The following is a 19,340-nucleotide window of genomic DNA, read 5'->3' on the forward strand; positions in this document are numbered from 1 at the left end:
GTGTATTTATGCTCAATTACGTCGTTTAAAAAACGCAACATAAAAATGCCCTGTCTTACTTCGCCCTTAAAGGAGAATTCAACCCTTAAAGGATCAGTAACATAAAAAATGTTTTGGAAAAAATTAGTTTCGACTTAACGAAAAAAAAACACCAAGACAGTTTTAACTTTTAATTCTCAAAGTTTTTATTAAGAAATTTCTTACCGATTCTCTGCTTGCGCTCCTCGTCAGAAACGGCGACAGGGCGACGATCCATTGTGCGGCGGTCAATTTCTCCTCCCTGGCTTTCTCCTATAGAAGACAGGGAGGAGAAATCGAGTGCCGCACAATGGATCATCGCCCTGTCGCTGTTTAGTAAGTAATTTCTTGATAAAAACTTTGCAAATTAAAAGTTAAAACTGTCTTGGTGGTTTTTTTTTTTTTTAAAGTAGAAACATAAATTGATTTTACTGGTCTTTTAACTAAAAAAAACCCTACCCCCAACCCTACGTAGACCCCCCTCCTTGCTCCCCCCAGCCTAGCTGCTAACCCAGGGCAAATGCCCCTAACGTTTTACTTACCCCTCGGTGCAGATCCAGGGATCACAGTTCACTGCAGCCATCTTCTGGATCTTTGTGTCTTCTTCTGGCGCTTCGCAATTTCCATCTATTTCGGCGCATGCGCAGTTGACACAAACCGGGAAATTGCTCCAACTGCGCATGCGCCGGTACGCGGTCTCAGTCTCGGATTACCGAAGACTCGGAAGATGACTGCCGTCAACTGCGATCCCTGAATCTGCATGGAGGGGTAAGTAAAAAGTAAGGGGCATTTCCCACGAGGGGACAGCTAGGCTGGGGGGAGGACGGGGCCTACGTAGGGTAGGGGGGGCCTACGTAGGGTAGGGGGGGCCTACGTAGGGTATGGTTTTTTTTAGTAAAGGGTTGAATTCTCCTTTAAAGGAGAACTCAATCCCCCAATTCAGAAAAGCCCCTTCCTACCAACCTAGATAGTCCCCCCTCCCTGCCTCCTCCCCCTCAAGCTCATAAGCTCTGCTGCACTTACTCTGCACTGATAGGTGAGAAATATTTTAGGGACATTTTCAGAGCTATTGAAGTATGCGGGGGACTATCTAGGTTAATAGGAAGGGGCTTTTTTTAACTGGGGGGTTCTCTTTAGGGATGTAGCGAACGTCGGAAAAAATGTTCGCAAACATATTCGCGAACATGCGTCCAAAAATGCGAACGGTTCGCGAACGTCGCGAACCCCATAGACTTCAATGGGAAGGCGAATTTTAAAAGCTAGAAAAGACATTTCTGGCCAGAAAAATGATTTTAAAGTTGTTTAAAGGGTGCAACGACCTGGACAGTGGCATGCCAGAGGGGGATCAAGGGCAAAAATGTATCTGAAAAATACATTGTTGACACAGCGCTGCGTTTTGTGCTGTAAAGGGCAGAAATCACACTACGTCACTCAGGTGATGTTTCTGGACACGGAATGTGAAAAAGCTCACACAGCTAGGTGGCACTTGGTTAAAGACTGGGCAAACAATGCCTGCAAGGGCAACGTATACAGTAGTGGATACGGAATATATTATTGCTGCTGTAAAAACATCACTCAGGTGATGTTTACGGACACGGAATTATTATTGTTATTTAGACAGAATGTGAAAAAGCTCACACAGCTAGGTGGCACTTGCATACCTCCCAACTGTCCCTCTTTTGACCACTCAACCCCCTGTCCCTCTTTTGTACTGGAAAGTCCCTCTTTTCTCTGCACTGAACAGCCAGAAAAAAACCAGTTTCTAACTTAATTGGCTTTTGGCAGAGAGCTCAGAACAGCTAACAGGTGCAAATAAGATACTTTGTAACAATTTTGACTCTGGTTGGTGCTGGTAGTGGCGAACTACTAGGAGGAGCAGCACACCAGTCCCTCTTTTCTCTGCACTGAACAGCCAGAAAAAAACCAGTTTCTAACTTAATTAGCTTTTGGCAGAGAGCTCAGAACAGCTAACAGGTGCAAATAAGATACTTTGTAACAATTTTGACTCTGGTTGGTGCTGGTAGTGGTGAACTACTAGGAGGAGCAGCACACCAGTCCCACTCCCCAACACAGCTCGACTAATAGCACTGGGCTCTTATAGTAGCAAAGTAAAAAAACAAAAAAGAAAATAAAAGCAGTCCTTATAAGGACTATTGGGTTATTACAGCAGTCAGCAGATGAGATCAGAAGCAGTGCCCACAGCAGCTACATACAGAGCACTGCAGTAGAAGGTAGATTACTAGTCAGCAAAGCTAACTAACCTAAACTCACTGTCCCTCAAATCCCTGCAGAGTTCTGTCCCTACAATACAGAGCAGTATCAAGTAGATTACTAGCCAGCAAAGTTACAAATCAACTGTCCCTCAAATCACTAACAGCTCTCTCCCTACACTAGCTCTTGCAAGCACACACAGGCAGAATGAAAAAACGCTGCAGGGCTTCAGTTTATATATGGAAGGGGAGTGGTCCAGGGGGTGTGGGGGTGGTCCAGGAGGGAGAGCTTCCTGATTGGCTGCCATGTATCTGCTGGTCTGGGGTGAGAGGGCAAAAATAAGCGCCAGGTAAGGCGAACCCAAATTGGCGAACGTCGCGCGACGTTCGCGAACATTCGGCGGACGCGAACGGTCGATGTTCGCGCGAATTAGTTCGCGGGCGAACAGTCCGCGACATCCCTAGTTCTCTTTTAAAGGACAAGGAATAGCATTTTGCACTTGAAGGTGCCAAAAGTTAGGCACCCCCAAGTGACTACTTTTACTTACCTGACACAGAAAACCGAACCAGCCCGGGGTTCTTCTAGCGACCACCATGGAGAGATCCTCTTCCTGCTTCTTCGGCTCTTCTTACAGTTGAGCATACGCAGTGGAATGCCGACTTTAACGAAAAAGCCGTCTATTTCGCTTTACTGCGCATGCGTCTGCCCTAGGAGATTTGAAAACCGATGAAGCATGGAAAAAGATCTCTCCGTGGTGCTCCTTCCTGGAGTGTTGGGTAAGTAAAAGTAGTCACTTGGGGGTGCCTAACTTTTGGCACCCCAATTGTAAAATGCTATTCCTTCTCCTTTTAAGTTACCAGAGACTGAGAGGGTGGTGGTGTAATCCTTGGATAGGTTTAAGTACTTATCTTGAATTACAGAAGCAGCTCCTAAGCCTCAGCGGTGAGTCAGAAGGGTTAAGTACCTCTTGGTTGGGGGCAGCTCAAGGGCAGTTTTGTAACGACAGAAGATATCAGTCTTTCCTTTCTACTAATACTGACACATCCCTAAAGATTATAGGAAGGTGTCAGTATCACTGTCAGTATAATTACCACCTCCAGTTATCTGCTAAAATATCACTCTCTGTGTCAGGAGTGTCCTGGCTGCAAATTCAGGGAGTTGTATTTCCACAACAGCTGGAAAGCCACAGGCTGACTGCGCCCAGTTTAGATCAATCCCTTGCTAAATATAACCTTCCAGTGTCACATTTGACGATTCTATTTCACAGCAGGTACATTTCCGTGAATTGATCACTGTGCTCTGTTGTCGCAGCTTTTCAGTTTCTGTAGTGAGGCTTCTAAAGAAAAGTAATCATTTAATGTTCTAAGGGTAACGCTATTATAAGCTGGGCTTAGACATTTGTGTTTAGGGTAGGGAAATAATTATGCAGGTATTGTTTGTTAGGGTCTCGTTATATGTGGGCTGTTCCTGCAGAATTGTGCAAATATGATGTCATAGTGCTATGGTGTCTAGTGATGGGCGAATTTATTCGCCAGGCACGAATTTGAGGTGAATTCCAGCGATTTGCTGCGGGCAAATAAATTCGCGAAACCGCAGCGAAAATTCGCCGGCGTCAGAAAAAATGCCTGGCGTTTTTTGGCGATTCGAAACGCCCCAAATTTGCCCGTCACTAATGGTGTCTCTGTAGGGGCTATGGACAAACTAAGGGGTTTGCAATTAGGGAGGCACCAAATAGGGTTGCCACCTGACTTACAGTTTTTACCTGCCTGGTTTTTGGGAGGGCTGTTCGGGCAGGACTCCATTAGATTAACATGGCAATCACCACATCATAGCCCTGTCCCAACGTCACCTGCGCTGCCCACAACTTCACCTGCACCTCCCCAACTCATACCTCCCAACTGTTCCGTTTTGAGCGGGACAGTCCTGTTAACAGACCCTCGAAGAAGTGTGCAAACACGAAATGTGTCAGACCTCAGACGCTGTTTATAATTAATCATATGTTTAAATAAAGTATATTGATTTTACCTACGGTCTGGAGTTGAGCGATCTGTGAAAAAGACCCAGGAGTGCGCTGCTTCTTACTACAGTCCGGCTTTTGGCAACTCAACCTGCAGTCCCGGATTTGTGCTGATAATTCTCTTTGATCTGCTGCACTGAACAGCCAGAAAAAGATACAATGTTTCTAACTTAATTGGCTCTTGACAGAGAGCCCAAAATAGATACTTAAAGGTGTGGTTCACCTTCAGGTTAACGTTTAGTATGTTATAGAATGGCCAATTCTAAACAAATTCTCAATTGGTCTTCATTATTTATTTTTTATAGTTTATGAATTATTTGCCTTCTTCTCCTGACTCTTTCTATCATTCAAAAGGGGGGCACTGGCCCCATCTATAAACAAATCCTCTCTAAAGCTACGCATTTATTGTTATTGATACTTTTTATTGCTCATCTTTCTGTTCCGACCCTCCCCTGTTAATATTCCACATTCCCATTCGAATCAATGCATGGTTGCTAGGGTAACTTTGACCCTAGCAACCAGATTGCTGACACTGCAAACTGGGGAGCTGCTGAATAAAAAGCTAAATAACTCAAAAACCACAAATAATAATAAATGAAAACCAAATGCAAATTGTCTCAGAATATCACTCTCTACATCCTACTAAAAGTTAACTCAAAGGTGAGCAAGCCCTTTAAAATACTTTTCTAACAGTTTTAGATAAGATAAGAAGTTTAGACTTGCAGCTTAAAGGGCAATTCACCTTCATTAGCAAAACTGTAATAACACAGAAAAACCACAGAAATGTGTTCAAACTTTCATAACCTGCCAAGTTTTGTAAAACGGACATCTTAATTAGGGGGTGTGGCCACAAAACAGGCGTGGTCAAAAAAATTGCCACGATACACGCAACAAATCTTTTTTGTCCCTCTTTCTGTTTCCAAAATGTTGCCTCAGATTCAGTGCATACCCCCTATCTGCTAGAGTTTAAATTTTGGTCCTTTTCAGATAGCCACACCCATGGGTTGCTAGAACCCCTTATAACTAGACCAGAATTAGAAATATGTTCTAATGTAATGTAATTGCTATTCAAAGCAGAATATCCGGCTGCACTGCTGTTTTCCCTCCTGAAACAATGTAGCACAAGCTCGGGATTTAGAGACCTGAAGGAAACCACTAGCAGGAGCCAGACGCAGAGAACAGAAAGGGATAAACAAACACTGCTTTCAATTGCAATTGAATTTACAAAATGTTTTAAAACAATGATCATTTTTTTTTAGTGAATATGCAGAGGAAAGAATTACATTTTCTTTTGTTTTGCAATAAATATGTTTTTGAGTGGAAAACTCATTTAATGGAGAACTAAACCCTTTAGTAGCTAAAAATGCCATATTTTATATACTGAACTTATTGCACGAGGCTAAAGTTTCAGCTTGTCAATAGCAGCAATGATCCAGGACTTCAAACTTGTCACAGGGGGTCACCATCTTGGAAAGTGTCTGTGACACTCACATGCTCAGTGGGCTCTGATTGGCTGTTGAGAAGCTAAGCTTAGGGCTCGTCACTAATTTTCCAGCAGAAAATGTGGTTGGCTTGTAATATAAGTTGATGCTACAGGTTTGCTGATTATTAAATTCTGATGCTAATTGCACTGGTTTCTGTGCTGCCATGTAGTAATTATCTGTATTAATTACTAATCAGCCTTATATTGTGACATTTCTATTCTATGTGTACTGTATATTGTGAGTGGGTCCTTAAGCTCAGTAAGTGACAGCAGCACAGAGCATGTGCAGTGAATCAGCAGAAAAGAAGATGGGGAGCTACTGGGGCATCTTTGGAGACACAGATCTTTACTGCTAAAGGGCTGTGGTTGCCTTGGGCTGGTACAGAAGCACAAAACATAATGTACAACATTTCTAGCTACTTCTTTAATAAAGCTTTAGTTCTCCTTAAAGGATGACAGTCTACCTGCTAGGGACAGTCCGATATATGGCTTCCATCGACTGCCCATTTCGCAACTGAGTTCATGTCAGGGCCCCTAGACTGCTAAACCATATTACTCTCAGGCTTCTTATTATAAGAAACTGTAAAACAATAGAAGGGCAATGGGACGTGATACCAGTGTTAGACCAGAAAGCCTGAGGATCAATGGCAAGGGTAAAACTGCACGCCACAATCTCACCTCATATTGTTTTCATTAAAAAAAAATCCATAGAGACGCTAAAAATAAAGGTATATAAAGGTCCCATAAAGTTACCTGGAGTATAGCCACTACTTATAAATATACAGATATAAAAAATACAATAACCCACCCCCCTTCCAAAAAATACAGTCTGGCTGTAGTGAACATCAATTCCATCACGCTTCTCCTTCTAAAGTCTTCATGGGAATCATCTAATTGTATAATCATGATGCGTTTCCTATATTTAAATCCTCATTATGTGCTGTAGTTATGGGGAAGTCAGGCGTCGCTGGTTTTTAACTCTCCGCTTTGGTTTATAAATGTATGGCAGATCGATAATGACTTGTAGCCCTCGTGGGCAAGTGTCCAAGTCAATTCATTTAGAAGTTAAGGAGGCCAGCATCTGTCCATGTTTCCCGGCTTCCCAGATCTTTTCTCTAGAGGACCATTCCCTCCTTTGGAAGCAATTTGCTTAATCTCACCGTTTTGCGAGGCTAAGCTTTGTTCTGTGTGTTGATGGGGCTCGAGGGAGCTGCAAGCATTTGAATCTCTTTGTTTCCTTTTAAGCAGTCCCAACTTCTGCAAGGCCTCCTGCCTCGGAGATTTTGGATTCCAGGGGACGGGCGGCTGTTTGGCCCCTGCTGCTCCTGAACTCTTTGTATGATCTCCCATTGGTGAAGGCTCTTGCTCGCTAATGAAACGAGCCCGGAGTTCCTGCACGTTCACCCCCGATCTCATGATGGTATCGAACTTCCTCAAGTGGCTTGGGTGTGAGCTGGTTGACTTGTGTCCCCCGTCAGATGTGACAGTGATGGAACGTCCTGGAAAATCCTCTGAAAATGACTTTATAATCCGCATTTTAGACACAGATGGCTCATAATCTGTTTTATCTGCTGTCTTGGTGCTTTCACTCAACCCCCTTTGGTTTCTATCCAGGTTTCCTTCATGTTGTGCTGAGTTGGCAAAATCATCGATGGTATCTGCTGGGAGACAGGGATTAAATATCTATTGACCAATTTTGGATATAGAAAACAAAACAAATTGGTGGTTCACCTTTAAGATAACTTTTAGTATGGTTATATAATTTTTTATAGTTTTTTTTTATTATTGGCCTTTTTCTTCAGACTTTTTCTAGCTTTCAAATAGGGGTCTCTGACCCCATCTAAAAATGCTCTGTAAGGCTGTAGCAGCAGCAACACATTTATTGTTATTGCTACTTTTTATTACTCATCTTCCTATTAAGGACCTCTCTTATTCATAGTCCAGTCTCTTATTCAAACCAACGCATGGTTGCTGGGACATTTTGGGTCTTAGCAACCAGATTGCTGAAATGACAAACTGAAGAGCTGTTGAATAAAAAGTTAAATAACACAAAAACCACAAATAATAAAAAATTAAAACCAAATACAAATTGTCTCAGAATATCACTCTTCGCTAGCGAAGTGGACCTACTCTAGCGCTACTTCGTACCCTTACACCAGGCGAAGTTGCGCTATGGCGAAGGGACATAACTACGCTAATTCACTAACTTGCGCATTTTACTGAACGTTAGCTCTTGCGCCAGACTTGCCTTTGCCACCTCAGACCAGGCGAAGTGCAATAGAGTAGATAGGGATTGCTTCAAAAAAAGTTGAATACGCTGGCGTCTTTTCCTTTTTTAAGGGTGATAAAAGGCTGAAAAAGATCGTAATTTTTTGGGGGGTAACCTCCTTCCCCCCTACATTTCCTAACATATGGCACCTAAACTATACAGTGGGCACATGTGTAGGGCAATATAACAACTCTATTTTATTTTATGAAGCTTTCCCAGCTTGTCTAGTGTAATGTTTTTGCTGATACATATACGTCCATTGTACTTTAACTTGGCGCCGTATGCAAATTAGACATCTCTAGCGTAACTTTGCTTTCTTTGACGAATTAACGCTAGCGCAACTTCGCTACCTTTCGCCTCCCTAAGCGCAACTTCGGATTTTAGTGAATTAGCGGCGCCCTGACGAAACTTCACCTGGCGAAGTGTGGCGAAGCCTGCGCTAGCGCAACTCCACAGGTTAGTGAATTTGCCCCTAAGTATCTTGTAGTTTAGAAACTCTAGAATTAATCTGCACTGTTATTTTCATTTTTTTGCAGTTCAATATGCTATCTGGTTGCTTAGGTCTGGGTCCTCTACAACCATAAAGCACATTGTAAAGCTAGGTTTTTATTACTTTTTTTTTTTTACTACGTCTCCTACTCCTACTGTAAATTCACTGCCTGGTTTCTAGGGCTTTTTATTGACCATTTTTAGGTAAACTTTCCCTTTAATTTGCCTTACACCTTACAAAAAGAAAAGTTCCACTGGCACATTCATATTGTCAAGTAATACCTGTGCCATCTGCTGCCCTGGGTGGCTTGTCTCATGTTACCACAAAACAAACCACCGCCATTCCCTGTATATTCACGGACTATCAAAGTCATATTTTCTTTTTACTTTATTTTGTTGCTCCATCTGTGAAGGAGACAAATCTTTTTCATGGAAGAATCTCATTATCCAGAACATTAAGTCGGAAGGAGCTGCAATGCCTCAGTGAAGCCCTTCGTGTGGAAAACCCAGCTATCTCCTTCAGCCATCGGTTACTATGGATTTTGGCAGAGTTTCCCAGAATAAAGGGCTTAGTAAGGTCAGTGAGTGAATGCAAAGAAGGGAACATCAGATAGAGAAGTGGGTTCTCTTGACTTTACAGCAGATTGTTACCTAATACTCCTTTTTGCCCTATGATCTGTGAAGCAAGGAATTTAAAACACAGAACTTAATAGAGAAATAAACCATTTTAAACAGTGTGTCCCCTGCATAGGCCTCTCCTTCTCTAACCATTGCTCAGACTCCTAAAGGGGCCCAAGTAGGGTTGCCACTGGCCGGTATTTTACAGGCCTGGCTGGTAAAAATGATGGTTGATCCCAATAGGGAAGAAAAGATGAATATAGAAGAAGGCCGGTATTTTTTTTCATAGGAGGCTGAGTGCATTGACTACAAGCGACACCCAATAAGGGCTGTGTGCAGTAACATACCAGACGACACCAGTCTGAGTGGTTTTGTCCCTTTATATTCCAAAACTAATTATGTTGTCTGAGTGGTTATTTTGATTACTGTCTTATGGCAAAATTTGGTTTTGGGTTTTAGCTTTGAGTCAAAGGAGGCAGATTACACACTACAGACCTTATAGAAAAGGTGGCAACCATAGGCCCAAGTGACTCCATATCTCGGGGCCACAGCAGAGCTGCACAGTATCTACAGTATCTAGTCTGTACCTCTGCTTCTGAGCATATTCACTGAAAGCCAGGATGTGGTTGTGGTGGGGGCCTGTGCAGGAGTTTTAATGCATAAAAGGGGTTTAGTTCTCCCTTAAACCTATCTACTAAAGCACAGATATTTCATACAGATTTGCCTTTTTCTGAACACATAAGCAGGGTCAGAAGCCCAGAACTAGGGGTAGGAAGTTGCCTAGGGTGCAATTGAGTGGAGAAAATGGCACAGAGCATGTGGCATAAAGGAATGGCGCTGCAGCTAACAGTGGCCATGGGGAAGTAGGGTCGGCTCTAGCGGCTTGTTGGGAAAGGAGAATCAGGTCTAGCTGCTTGTTGTTGGGGCAAAGTGGTATTGGGTCTAGTGGCTGGTTGCAGGGAGATTAGGATCAGGTTTCTGGGGTCTGGTTGTGGGGGGAAGGGGAATTGGATATAACAGATGGATGCGGGGAAAAGATGATCAGGTCTGGAGGTTAGTTGCAGGGGAATGGGGGATCAGGTCTGGCCGTCGGTGGCTTCTAACAAGTGGATGAGGTGGGGACGGCAGGGGCAAAGCTGGGGGTTTGGGTGCCAGAATCTGTCAGCCCAGGCATAACCTGGCAAAGGAAACTCTGGCGAAAGGGATAACGTAATGGAAAATTTACACTTTAGTAATGGTCGTTCGTCTGAACGAAAATTCGTCTGGCAAAAGGGCACGAAACTTTGTTGTAATCTTTCGCTAGCGACTTGTCCTCTATGCCTGTTAGTAAATTGCCAATAGATTTCTGGTGAATTTTCTCTAACGACGGCCACTTCCCCCTTTGGTGAGTTTTCCCCATTATATTGATACAGGATACAGTAGATAAATGGTATTTTATACCATTTTTTGTTTTTGTTGTCATTGAAAATTATAAGGGTACTGTCATCGGAAAACATGTTTTTTTCAAAACACATCAGTTAATAGTGCTACTCCAGCAGAATTCTGCACTGAAATCCATTTCTCAAAAGAGCAAACAGATTTTTTTTATATTCAATTTTGAAATCCGACATGGGGCTAGACATTTTGTCAATTTCCCAGCTGCCCCTGGTCATGTGACTTGTGCCTGCACTTTAGGAGAGAAATGCTTTCTGGCAGGCTGCTGTTTTTCCTTCTCAATGTAACTGATCTACCAGGCTGCTGTTATCTTGTGTTAGGGAGCTGCTATCTGGTTACCTTCCCATTGTTCTTTTGTTTGGCTGCTGGGGGGGGGGAAAGGGAAGGGGATATCACTCCAACTTGCAGTACAGCAGTAAAGAGTGATTGAAGTTTATCAGAGCTCAAGTCACATGACTTGGGGCAGCTGGGAAATTGACAATATGTCTAGCCCCATATCAGATTTCAAAATTGAATATAAAAAAATCTGCTTGCTCTTTTGAGAAATGGATTTCAGTGCAGAATTCTGCTGGAGCAGCACTATTAACTGATTCATTTTGAAAACATTTTTTTCCCATGACAGTATCCCTTTAAGGTATTTGCCTCAAGCTTTCCTTGTACCCCAGCACTATTCAAACAGAGAGTTCTTTCAGGTTCTATGATGCCTGGTATTTAAAGGGCATGTAAAGTCTAAAATAGAATAAGGCTAGAAATGCTGTATTTTGTATACTAAATATAAACATGAACTTACTGCACCACAAGCCTAATCAAACAAATGATTTATGGTTTCAAAGTTGGCTACAGGGGGTCACCATCTTGTAACTTTGTTAAACATCTTTGCAAGACTAAGACTGTGCACATGCTCAGTGTGGTCTGGACTGCTTAGGGATCGTCATAAACAAAGCTGCTTGAGTTCTGCATGGCTGGGAAGTAAGGCGGGGGCTCCCCCTGCTGTTCATAAGTATGATTGTTTCCCTGCAGAGCAGTTAGGGACCGTCTGACAATTCCTATCCACAGCAGTAAATAAAAGGAGAATTTCACTGCATACAGTCAGGTTTCTTATAAAATCGGTACACATTTTTAAATTAAAGTATATTTAAGATATATGAGATAGTTTTCTTTTTCATTAAAGAAAGTAAAAATGGGATTTTATTTTTTTGCCTTTATATGCCCTTTAAAGAGTGTAATAATATCTGTACCTGTACTCTTCTACTTAATATAGTTCCCCCTTAAATATCTCATACCTTGATTTGTATTTGGATCTTTAGAGTCCTCTTGGTTATCATCTTCAAGCGAATCAATGGTTTTGAGCAGGTACTGGAGACATTCTCTTTCCTCCTCAGTGAGTGTTAGGAAGAAGTCTTCACTCTGCACACACAAAACATAAATTTAATGGTAAACTCTGCAATATTATCTCATGCTCTGCGAAATATGTTGCGGGATGATTTGTTGCCCAAGGCAACCACAGCCCTTTAGCAGTAAAGATCTGTGTCTCCAAAGATGCCCCAGTAGCTCCCCATCTTCTTTTCTGCTGATTCACTGCACATGCTCTGTGCTGCTGTCACTTACTGAGCTTAGGGACCCACTCACAATATACAGTACACATAGATTAGAAATGTCACAATATAAGGCTGATTAGTAATTACTACAGATAATTACTACATGGCAGCACAGAAACCAGTGCAATTAGCATCAGAATTTAATAATCAGCCCTGTAGCATCAGCTTATATTACAGACCAACCTCATTTTCTGCTGGATAATTAGTGACGAGCCCTAAGTTTAGCTTCTCAACAGCTGCTCAGAGCCCACTGAGCATGTGAGTGTCACAGACACTTTCCAAGATGGTGACCCCCTGTGACAAGTTTGAAGTCCTGGATCATTGCTGCTATTGACAAGCTCAAACTTTAGCCGTGTGCAACAAGGTCAGTATATAAAATATGGCATTTTAGCCACATTTATTTTTAGGGTTTAGTTTTTAGCTCCTTTAAGGTGTGAAAACTCTAGAACCCCTGTCACTATGCACTATATTTTGCACTTAGCACATTATCCTGCCCTTTTGAATAAGCCCTCATCTCTTCCAGTTCTGGAGAAGTCTTTCCATACTACAGTGGCTCATTGATGTGACACTACTTCCTTACTGTGGATTGACAGAGTCAGGGTCAGACTGGAGTATTGGGGGCCCACCAGGGCTCCAACACGAATAGGGTTGCCACCTGTCCGGTTTTGACCCGGACAGCACAGTATTTTGAAGGGCTGCCCGGGTCAAAACTTGGCGTCATGGCCTGCCCCCTGCCCGGTCTCCACCGGGAGAAAAGGTGGCAACCCTAAACACAAAGGGCCCTCTTGGCAGTCAACGGGGGACTTCTAAACCCACGTCTCATGCACGCGTGAAAGACACTCGGCAAGAGCTCTTTATTTATGGGGCAGCGATTGGGGGAGCAGGTCTGGGCCGGTGGGGGCCCATAAAGGCCAGGGCCCACAAAGGCCAGGGCCCACCAGGTTTTTTTCCTGTATCCCGCCAGCCCAGTCTGACCCTGGACAGCGTAGACCATCTAATCAGTTGACCATCAAGTCATTCAGTTCTAAATGTGACATATATTTGGCATCCATATCCCAATTAGCAAATTATGTGGTTGGACCTTCGGAGGGGCTTAAAATGGAATGTGCAAGCACAGGCTAACTGAGAGTTTTGGGGACAAGTACCAGGGGTGATTCTGAACCCTCTACCGCCCTTAGGCGGCTTTCCTACTGCTGCTTTTCTCTCACCACATTCATCTTTTTGGTGCTGGAGGGAATCCACAACGCTCGTGCAGAGAGCACAATTGCGCTTTATCCACCAAAAGAGACACATTTATGGCTTTATGCTGCTCCTGGTAATGTGGGGATGCTTCCGCCTGAGGCAAGTATCTAAACTCACCTCATTGGCGCAGCGCACTGCAATCTCTTTACATATAATGAATCATGGTTTAAGCTCATGATTCTTGACCAAAAAATAAAGGGGCTTCAAAATTGATGCCGGCGACAATTTCGACACCGGCAACATTTGACATGCATTAAATTCAATGGGCGTCCGTTTAATTGACGCTGGCATCAAAATTGTCGCCAGCATCGGAATTGTCAAAATTTGAAGCCTGGCAAATTTTTGTGAATTTATTTGCTAGCGGCGAAACACTCAAATTTGCCGCGGATTCGCCTGGCGAATAAATTCGCCCATCACTACCTGTCAGTTAAAGTTTCCAATGCTAACGGACTCCTGCTGCACAAATATGGCAGCTCCCTCATCCAAGAACATGGGGCATCAGACAGGTAATGTAAAAGCATTGTGCAAATACTTTATGACAAAGTTATAAGTAGCTTTCAAAGGCAATATTATGATAGATGTAAACAAGAGTTTAATTTCTGGTGTCAGTATCCAGTTCCAGTTTGTGAATATAAGATATGACGGTTGTCAAAAAGAATCAGTGGGCAGCTCAAGGGGAAATGATGGGGGTCTTTAACCAATAATGTTTTTAAAAACAAGGCAGTCTTGAAACTTGTAAAAGTAGAATTTAATATTACTTAATTCAGCAACAAATGCATTTACGGTATGTATACTATTCCTTTTAACAGAGGTACAGGTATGGTATCTGTTATCCGAAAACCTTTTATCCAGAAAGCTCCAAATTTTGGAAAGACCGTCTCGCATAGACTCCAATATAATAAAATAATCCAAATTTTTAAAAATGCCTTCCTTTTTCTCTATAATGATAAAACCGTATCTTGTACTTGATCCGAACTAAGACATAATTAATCCTTATAGTAAGCAATACCGGCTTACTGGGTTTATTTAATTTTTACATGATTTTCTAGTAGACCCGAGGTACGAAAGAGCCGTTATCTGGAAAACCCCAGGTCCCTAGCATTCTGGATAACAGGTCCCATACCTGTATAAAATTTAAGGCATGGGAGAATTGACTTAGAGGGTTGAAATATTTTAATTTTCTGTAGGAGCAACTTTTACAGAAAAACTGTATCAGGCAAAAACGGTTCATTCATGCCTACTGTCCATTTTGAGTAACTAGATGATCTGTACATGTGCTGACCCTGATCAGCTTGGTATAGACTGAGTGAACTAAACCTGCTGAACATGGTAGGTTGGGGTGAGGGAGACATACATTAGTCGGAGCCAAGGAGATTAAGGAAATAAATGCCTACCTCAAGATTGCTCTTCTCATCCGAGGCTTCATTCTGGTCTACTGCTTTATCCATAATTGTCTGTTAATGAGTGTAGATTGCCCAGAGACCTTATATATATATATATATATATATATATATATATATATATATATATATATATATATATATATATATATATATATGAATAGATTCTGGATTTGCCTGCTACTGATTGACTTCCAAGGAACCCTGCAAAGAATAACAAGCATTCAGCAAAACCACCAAATCTCTGCTTACACGCATTGTTCCCTCACCCATTGTATATTCTTTCTGCACAGACCTTATTACAGGCACACAATTGCTCTTTCAGTGTACCTTTTACTGCTGTTTTGTTTCATAATACTGACAGTATTTATAATAATAAAGAACCCTGGTACATTGTGGGCTGCATGTAAAACAAAGGAGTATGTATAGTGACGCACATGAGGTCACAATGAATACAGCACAAAGCAGTTATTAGGGCAATGATCCAATCTTTATTTTACAAGAATCTGCCCAGGCAAAGACAATTGGCCTCCTTTATTCATGGAAGAAGCAGGTGCATTACCAGCAAACTGCTACTTGCCTTGTTTATACAGTTGTATTGATTCCAGACCTAGAGAAAACTAGTTATGTGGTTACAGTACAAGCCTGCAAGTTCAGATTGATTTCTGCTGCCTTACTTCATCTCCACTCTTCTCTGCTTTACCCCTTTTTTGTTTCTTTTGTTCATCTATTCCCTCCTATCTATTTCATTTCCTACTCATTTTGCTCAAAGTAGGGATGCACCGAAACCACGATACGCCCAAGATTCTGCCTTTTTCAGCAGGATTCGCTGCCCGAACTGAATCTAAACCCTACAAATCAGGTGTCTTTTCAACATACAAAAAAGGAGTTATAAAATGTAAATTTTCTTTAAAGGAGAACTAAACCTCCTTCCTAAAGAGAGTCCCTTATCTACTAGCCCCCATTCGCACCCATAGTCCACTATTTCAAAAAGTAGCACAGACTTATCCATGTAGAGTAGCCCAACAGCTACAATGGAATAGTGGAAAATTTGGGTCTCACATCACTGGTTGCACCAAATCCATCATCAAAATGCTGAGTTTATATTCAAATATTAGAAAATATACTCATACTGTATGTTAACAAAAAAGATGTTGCTATCAGTAGACCACAGCTTTAATGTCATGTCATGTGACTTAATGGGTTCGGATTTGTTTTTGTTTAACACAAGGGATTCGTCCAAAATCCTTGCTGGGATATAGCCAAATCTTGGACCAAACCATGGTCCAAGATTTGGCTACATCCAACATAAACCTTAAAGTGGACCTGTCAGACATAAAAAGCTGCATAATAACAGTCATTTTCAAATTAAACACAAAACCCAAATGTTTTTTTTTTAATTAAAATATCCATACCTGTTATAAACGGATTTAAAAATCTCAGCTGTCAATCATACACTAAGGGGCAGGTTTACTAAGCTCGAGTGAATAGTTCGAATAAAAAAATATTCGAATTTCGAAGTAATTTTTTGGGTACTTCGACCATCGAATTGGTTAAATTCGATCGAATTCATTGAATAGAATGATTCGAACGATTCGAAGTAAAAATCGTTGACCATTCAATAATCGAAGTACTGTCTCTTTAAAAAAAACTTCGACTTCATACTTCCCCAAATTAAAGCTACCGAAGCTTCCCCAGCACTTTTCTTCTTCTTTTTTTGGTCGATCGCTTAAAATGGTTCGAATTCGTTCTTCGATCGAAGCTTTTGCGCTAAAATCCTTCGAATTCGATATTCGAATTCAAAGGATTTTACTTTGAGGGTCGAATTCGAGAGTTTTTTAACCTTCGAAATTGGTCCCTTGATAATAAATCTGCCCCTTAGTGTTCACAAAATGGCACCTGTGTGCTTGTTATGATTGTGTAATTCAAAGGCAGAAGGAATCACAATTAAAATAATGTATATATTGGAAGTAAGGTTTATTTTGTTTGACAAACCCTATAGAAAAAAAATTGGAATTATTTCTTAGGGCGACAGGTCCCCTTTAAGTCTATGCCAGTATAGGTGTCCTCTTTAGTAAGTACAATTCACCTGGAACATTTTAGTTTGAAGAGGGCCTTTCACATTATTTCACAAATCACTTAATCAATTCAGGATCAAATATAACTTATTATATTAATCCTAAAGCTGCAAGAGTGGAAATGTGATTTTGTCCAGCCATGATTGCCATTACCTCTGATTGCAGAAATGATTGGCCCTCTTTAACTGAGCACAAAAGAAGAGTTTGAATGTTTTTAAATAAATTTTTGATACAGGGATATCTGATTACCTTATTTACACTAATACGAATAGAAAGATGCACACCGATCTGGCACCCCAGGGGTGGCGGAATAAGAGAGGATTCTCATACAAAGTAGAAAATAATAACAATCAGGGCTCTTGTCCTATATCTGTAGGACACAATAAAGAAAGGGAAGGAGTGATGTATCCTGGGAACAGGTACCACAAACAGAGGAGTATTGAATGATGTTCTTCTTCCCCTTGGCTCACCTTCACTAAATGCCCTTCCCTTTTCAGAGAACTTTGCAACAACCACAGTATTGTTTTATGATTCCCAGTATCTGCCCCAGAGCTACAGTTCACTGATCACAACAAAGGCACATTCTTTTCCATGTCTGAAATAGAGAGAATGGAATACAGAAAGGGGTATTTGCCCCACAAACCCCCGGCAAGATTCTACCTACTATTTTTTAGGGATGTACCAAATCCACAATTTTGGATACAGCCGAACCCCCGAATCCTTTGCAAGAGATTCGGCCGAATACCAAACCGAATCCAAATCCTAATTTGCATATGCAAATTATTGGTGGGAAGGGGAAAAATTTTTTTACTTCCTTGTTTTGGGACAAAAAGTCACCAGATTTCCCTTTCCGGCGCTAATTTGCATATGCAAATTAAGATTCAGATTTGGTTCGGCCAGGCAGAAGGATTCGGCCGAATCCCAATCCTGCTGAAAAAGGCCGAATCCTGGCCGAATCCCGAACCGAATCCTGTATTCGGTGCATCCCTACTATTTTTGGGATGGAATGCATCTTTTTTTTTTCTTTTTTGAAGGTCTTATATTTTTCCAGGACTTTAAAGGGGGATCTGTAAAGTGCTGATTGTTTGGAAAAATATTATTACCACATTAGGGTGTATAGCATGTCACATTTGTTTTTTTTATATTTTTGTGGCACAACAACAACAGCATAATAAACAATGAATAAAATATATTAAGGTCATCAATTAAAAATTAGACCAAAAAAAAAAAAAAGAGAAAAAGAAGAGAGGGTGAAGAAAAAACAAAGCGGATATAAAATTAACCTGGGGAGGATCTAAAAATACTTATTAGGGGGCTAGACTTGTTATTTATACTGACTGAAGTTCTTCAACGTGACTATACCTTATATCTTGCTCCTCAAACCTATTTATCTCATTTCAAAGCAAATGCAAGAATTTCCAGTGCAAGTATATTAAAGTGCTGGTTCATCTGTAGATTAACTTTTATTATGATGTAGAGAGTGATATTCTGAAACAATTTGCAATTGGGTTTAATTTTTTATTATGTATGTTTTTTGAGTTATTTAACTTTTTATTCAGCAGCTCTGCAGTTTGCAATTTCAGCAATCTGGTTGCTAGGGTCCAAATGACCCTAGCAACCATGCATTGATTTGAATAAGAGACTGGAATATGAATAGGAGAGGTCTGAATAGAGAGATGAGTAATAAAAGTAGCAATAACAATAAATATGTAGCCTTACAGAGGACTTGTGGTTAGATGGGGTCAGTGACCCCCATTTGAAAACTGGAAAGCATCAGAAGAGAAAGGCAAATAATTAAAAAACTCTAAAAATAAATAATGAAGACCAATTGGAAAGTTGCTTAGAATGAACTACCCCTTTAAGTTAACTTTTAGTATGTTATATAATGGCTAATTCTAAGATATAAAACTTCAAAGTTCAATTGTCCTTAATTTTTATTATAGTTTTTCAATTATTTTGACTCTTTTCAGCTTTCAAATGGGGGTCACTGACCTCCATCTAAAAAACAAATGCTCTGTAAGGCTACAAATGTATTGTTATTGCTACTTTTTATTACCCATCTTTCTGTTCAGGCCTCTCCTATTCATTTTCCATTTTGCATGGTTGCTAGGGTAATTTGGACCCTAGAAACCAGATGAATGGAGCACTTGTCCAAAGCCGACCAGGATGGGGTACACTTCCAATATTAGTATTAGAACATATGTCCCCACAAAGTGGGGAACTTATACACCCAAATATAAAATGAATAATTAAAGTGGTGGTTTGCCTAAGCAAATGTTTAGTATGTTGTAGAAACTTTTCAATTACCTTTCAGGCCTCTCCTAGTCATATTCCAGTCTCTTATTCAAATCAGTGCATGGTTGCTAGGGTAATATGGGCCCTAGCAACCAGATTGCTGAAATTGCAAACTGGAGAGCTGCTGAATAAAAAGCTAAATAACTTTTTAAATAAGTTAAAAAATGAAAACCAATTGCAGATGGTCT

General features: G+C 41.1%; 1 protein-coding gene across 2 annotated transcripts; it reads right to left on the reverse strand.

Annotated features, from left to right (window-relative positions):
• Positions 1–6,094: 6,094 nt before the first annotated feature.
• LOC108714685 lies at positions 6,095–14,921 on the reverse strand. Of its 2 annotated transcripts, none has more exons than XM_018259114.2 (3): positions 14,774–14,921; positions 11,823–11,946; positions 6,095–7,390 (listed from the first exon to the last, which is right to left on the reverse strand). In XM_018259114.2, exons 1-3 carry the CDS (start codon positions 14,825–14,827, stop codon positions 6,795–6,797), a joined length of 774 nt encoding a protein of 257 aa, XP_018114603.1. In that variant the 5' UTR covers positions 14,828–14,921; the 3' UTR covers positions 6,095–6,794. The 2 variants fall into 2 exon arrangements, with proteins under 2 accessions (XP_018114603.1, XP_018114605.1); XM_018259116.2 differs by having other exon boundaries at positions 6,095–7,387; positions 14,774–14,920.
• Between the last annotated feature and the right edge of the window lie 4,419 nt (positions 14,922–19,340).

The sequence above is a fragment of the Xenopus laevis genome, chromosome 4L (genome assembly GCF_017654675.1).
Source record: "Xenopus laevis strain J_2021 chromosome 4L, Xenopus_laevis_v10.1, whole genome shotgun sequence".
Taxonomy (NCBI): domain Eukaryota; kingdom Metazoa; phylum Chordata; class Amphibia; order Anura; family Pipidae; genus Xenopus; species Xenopus laevis.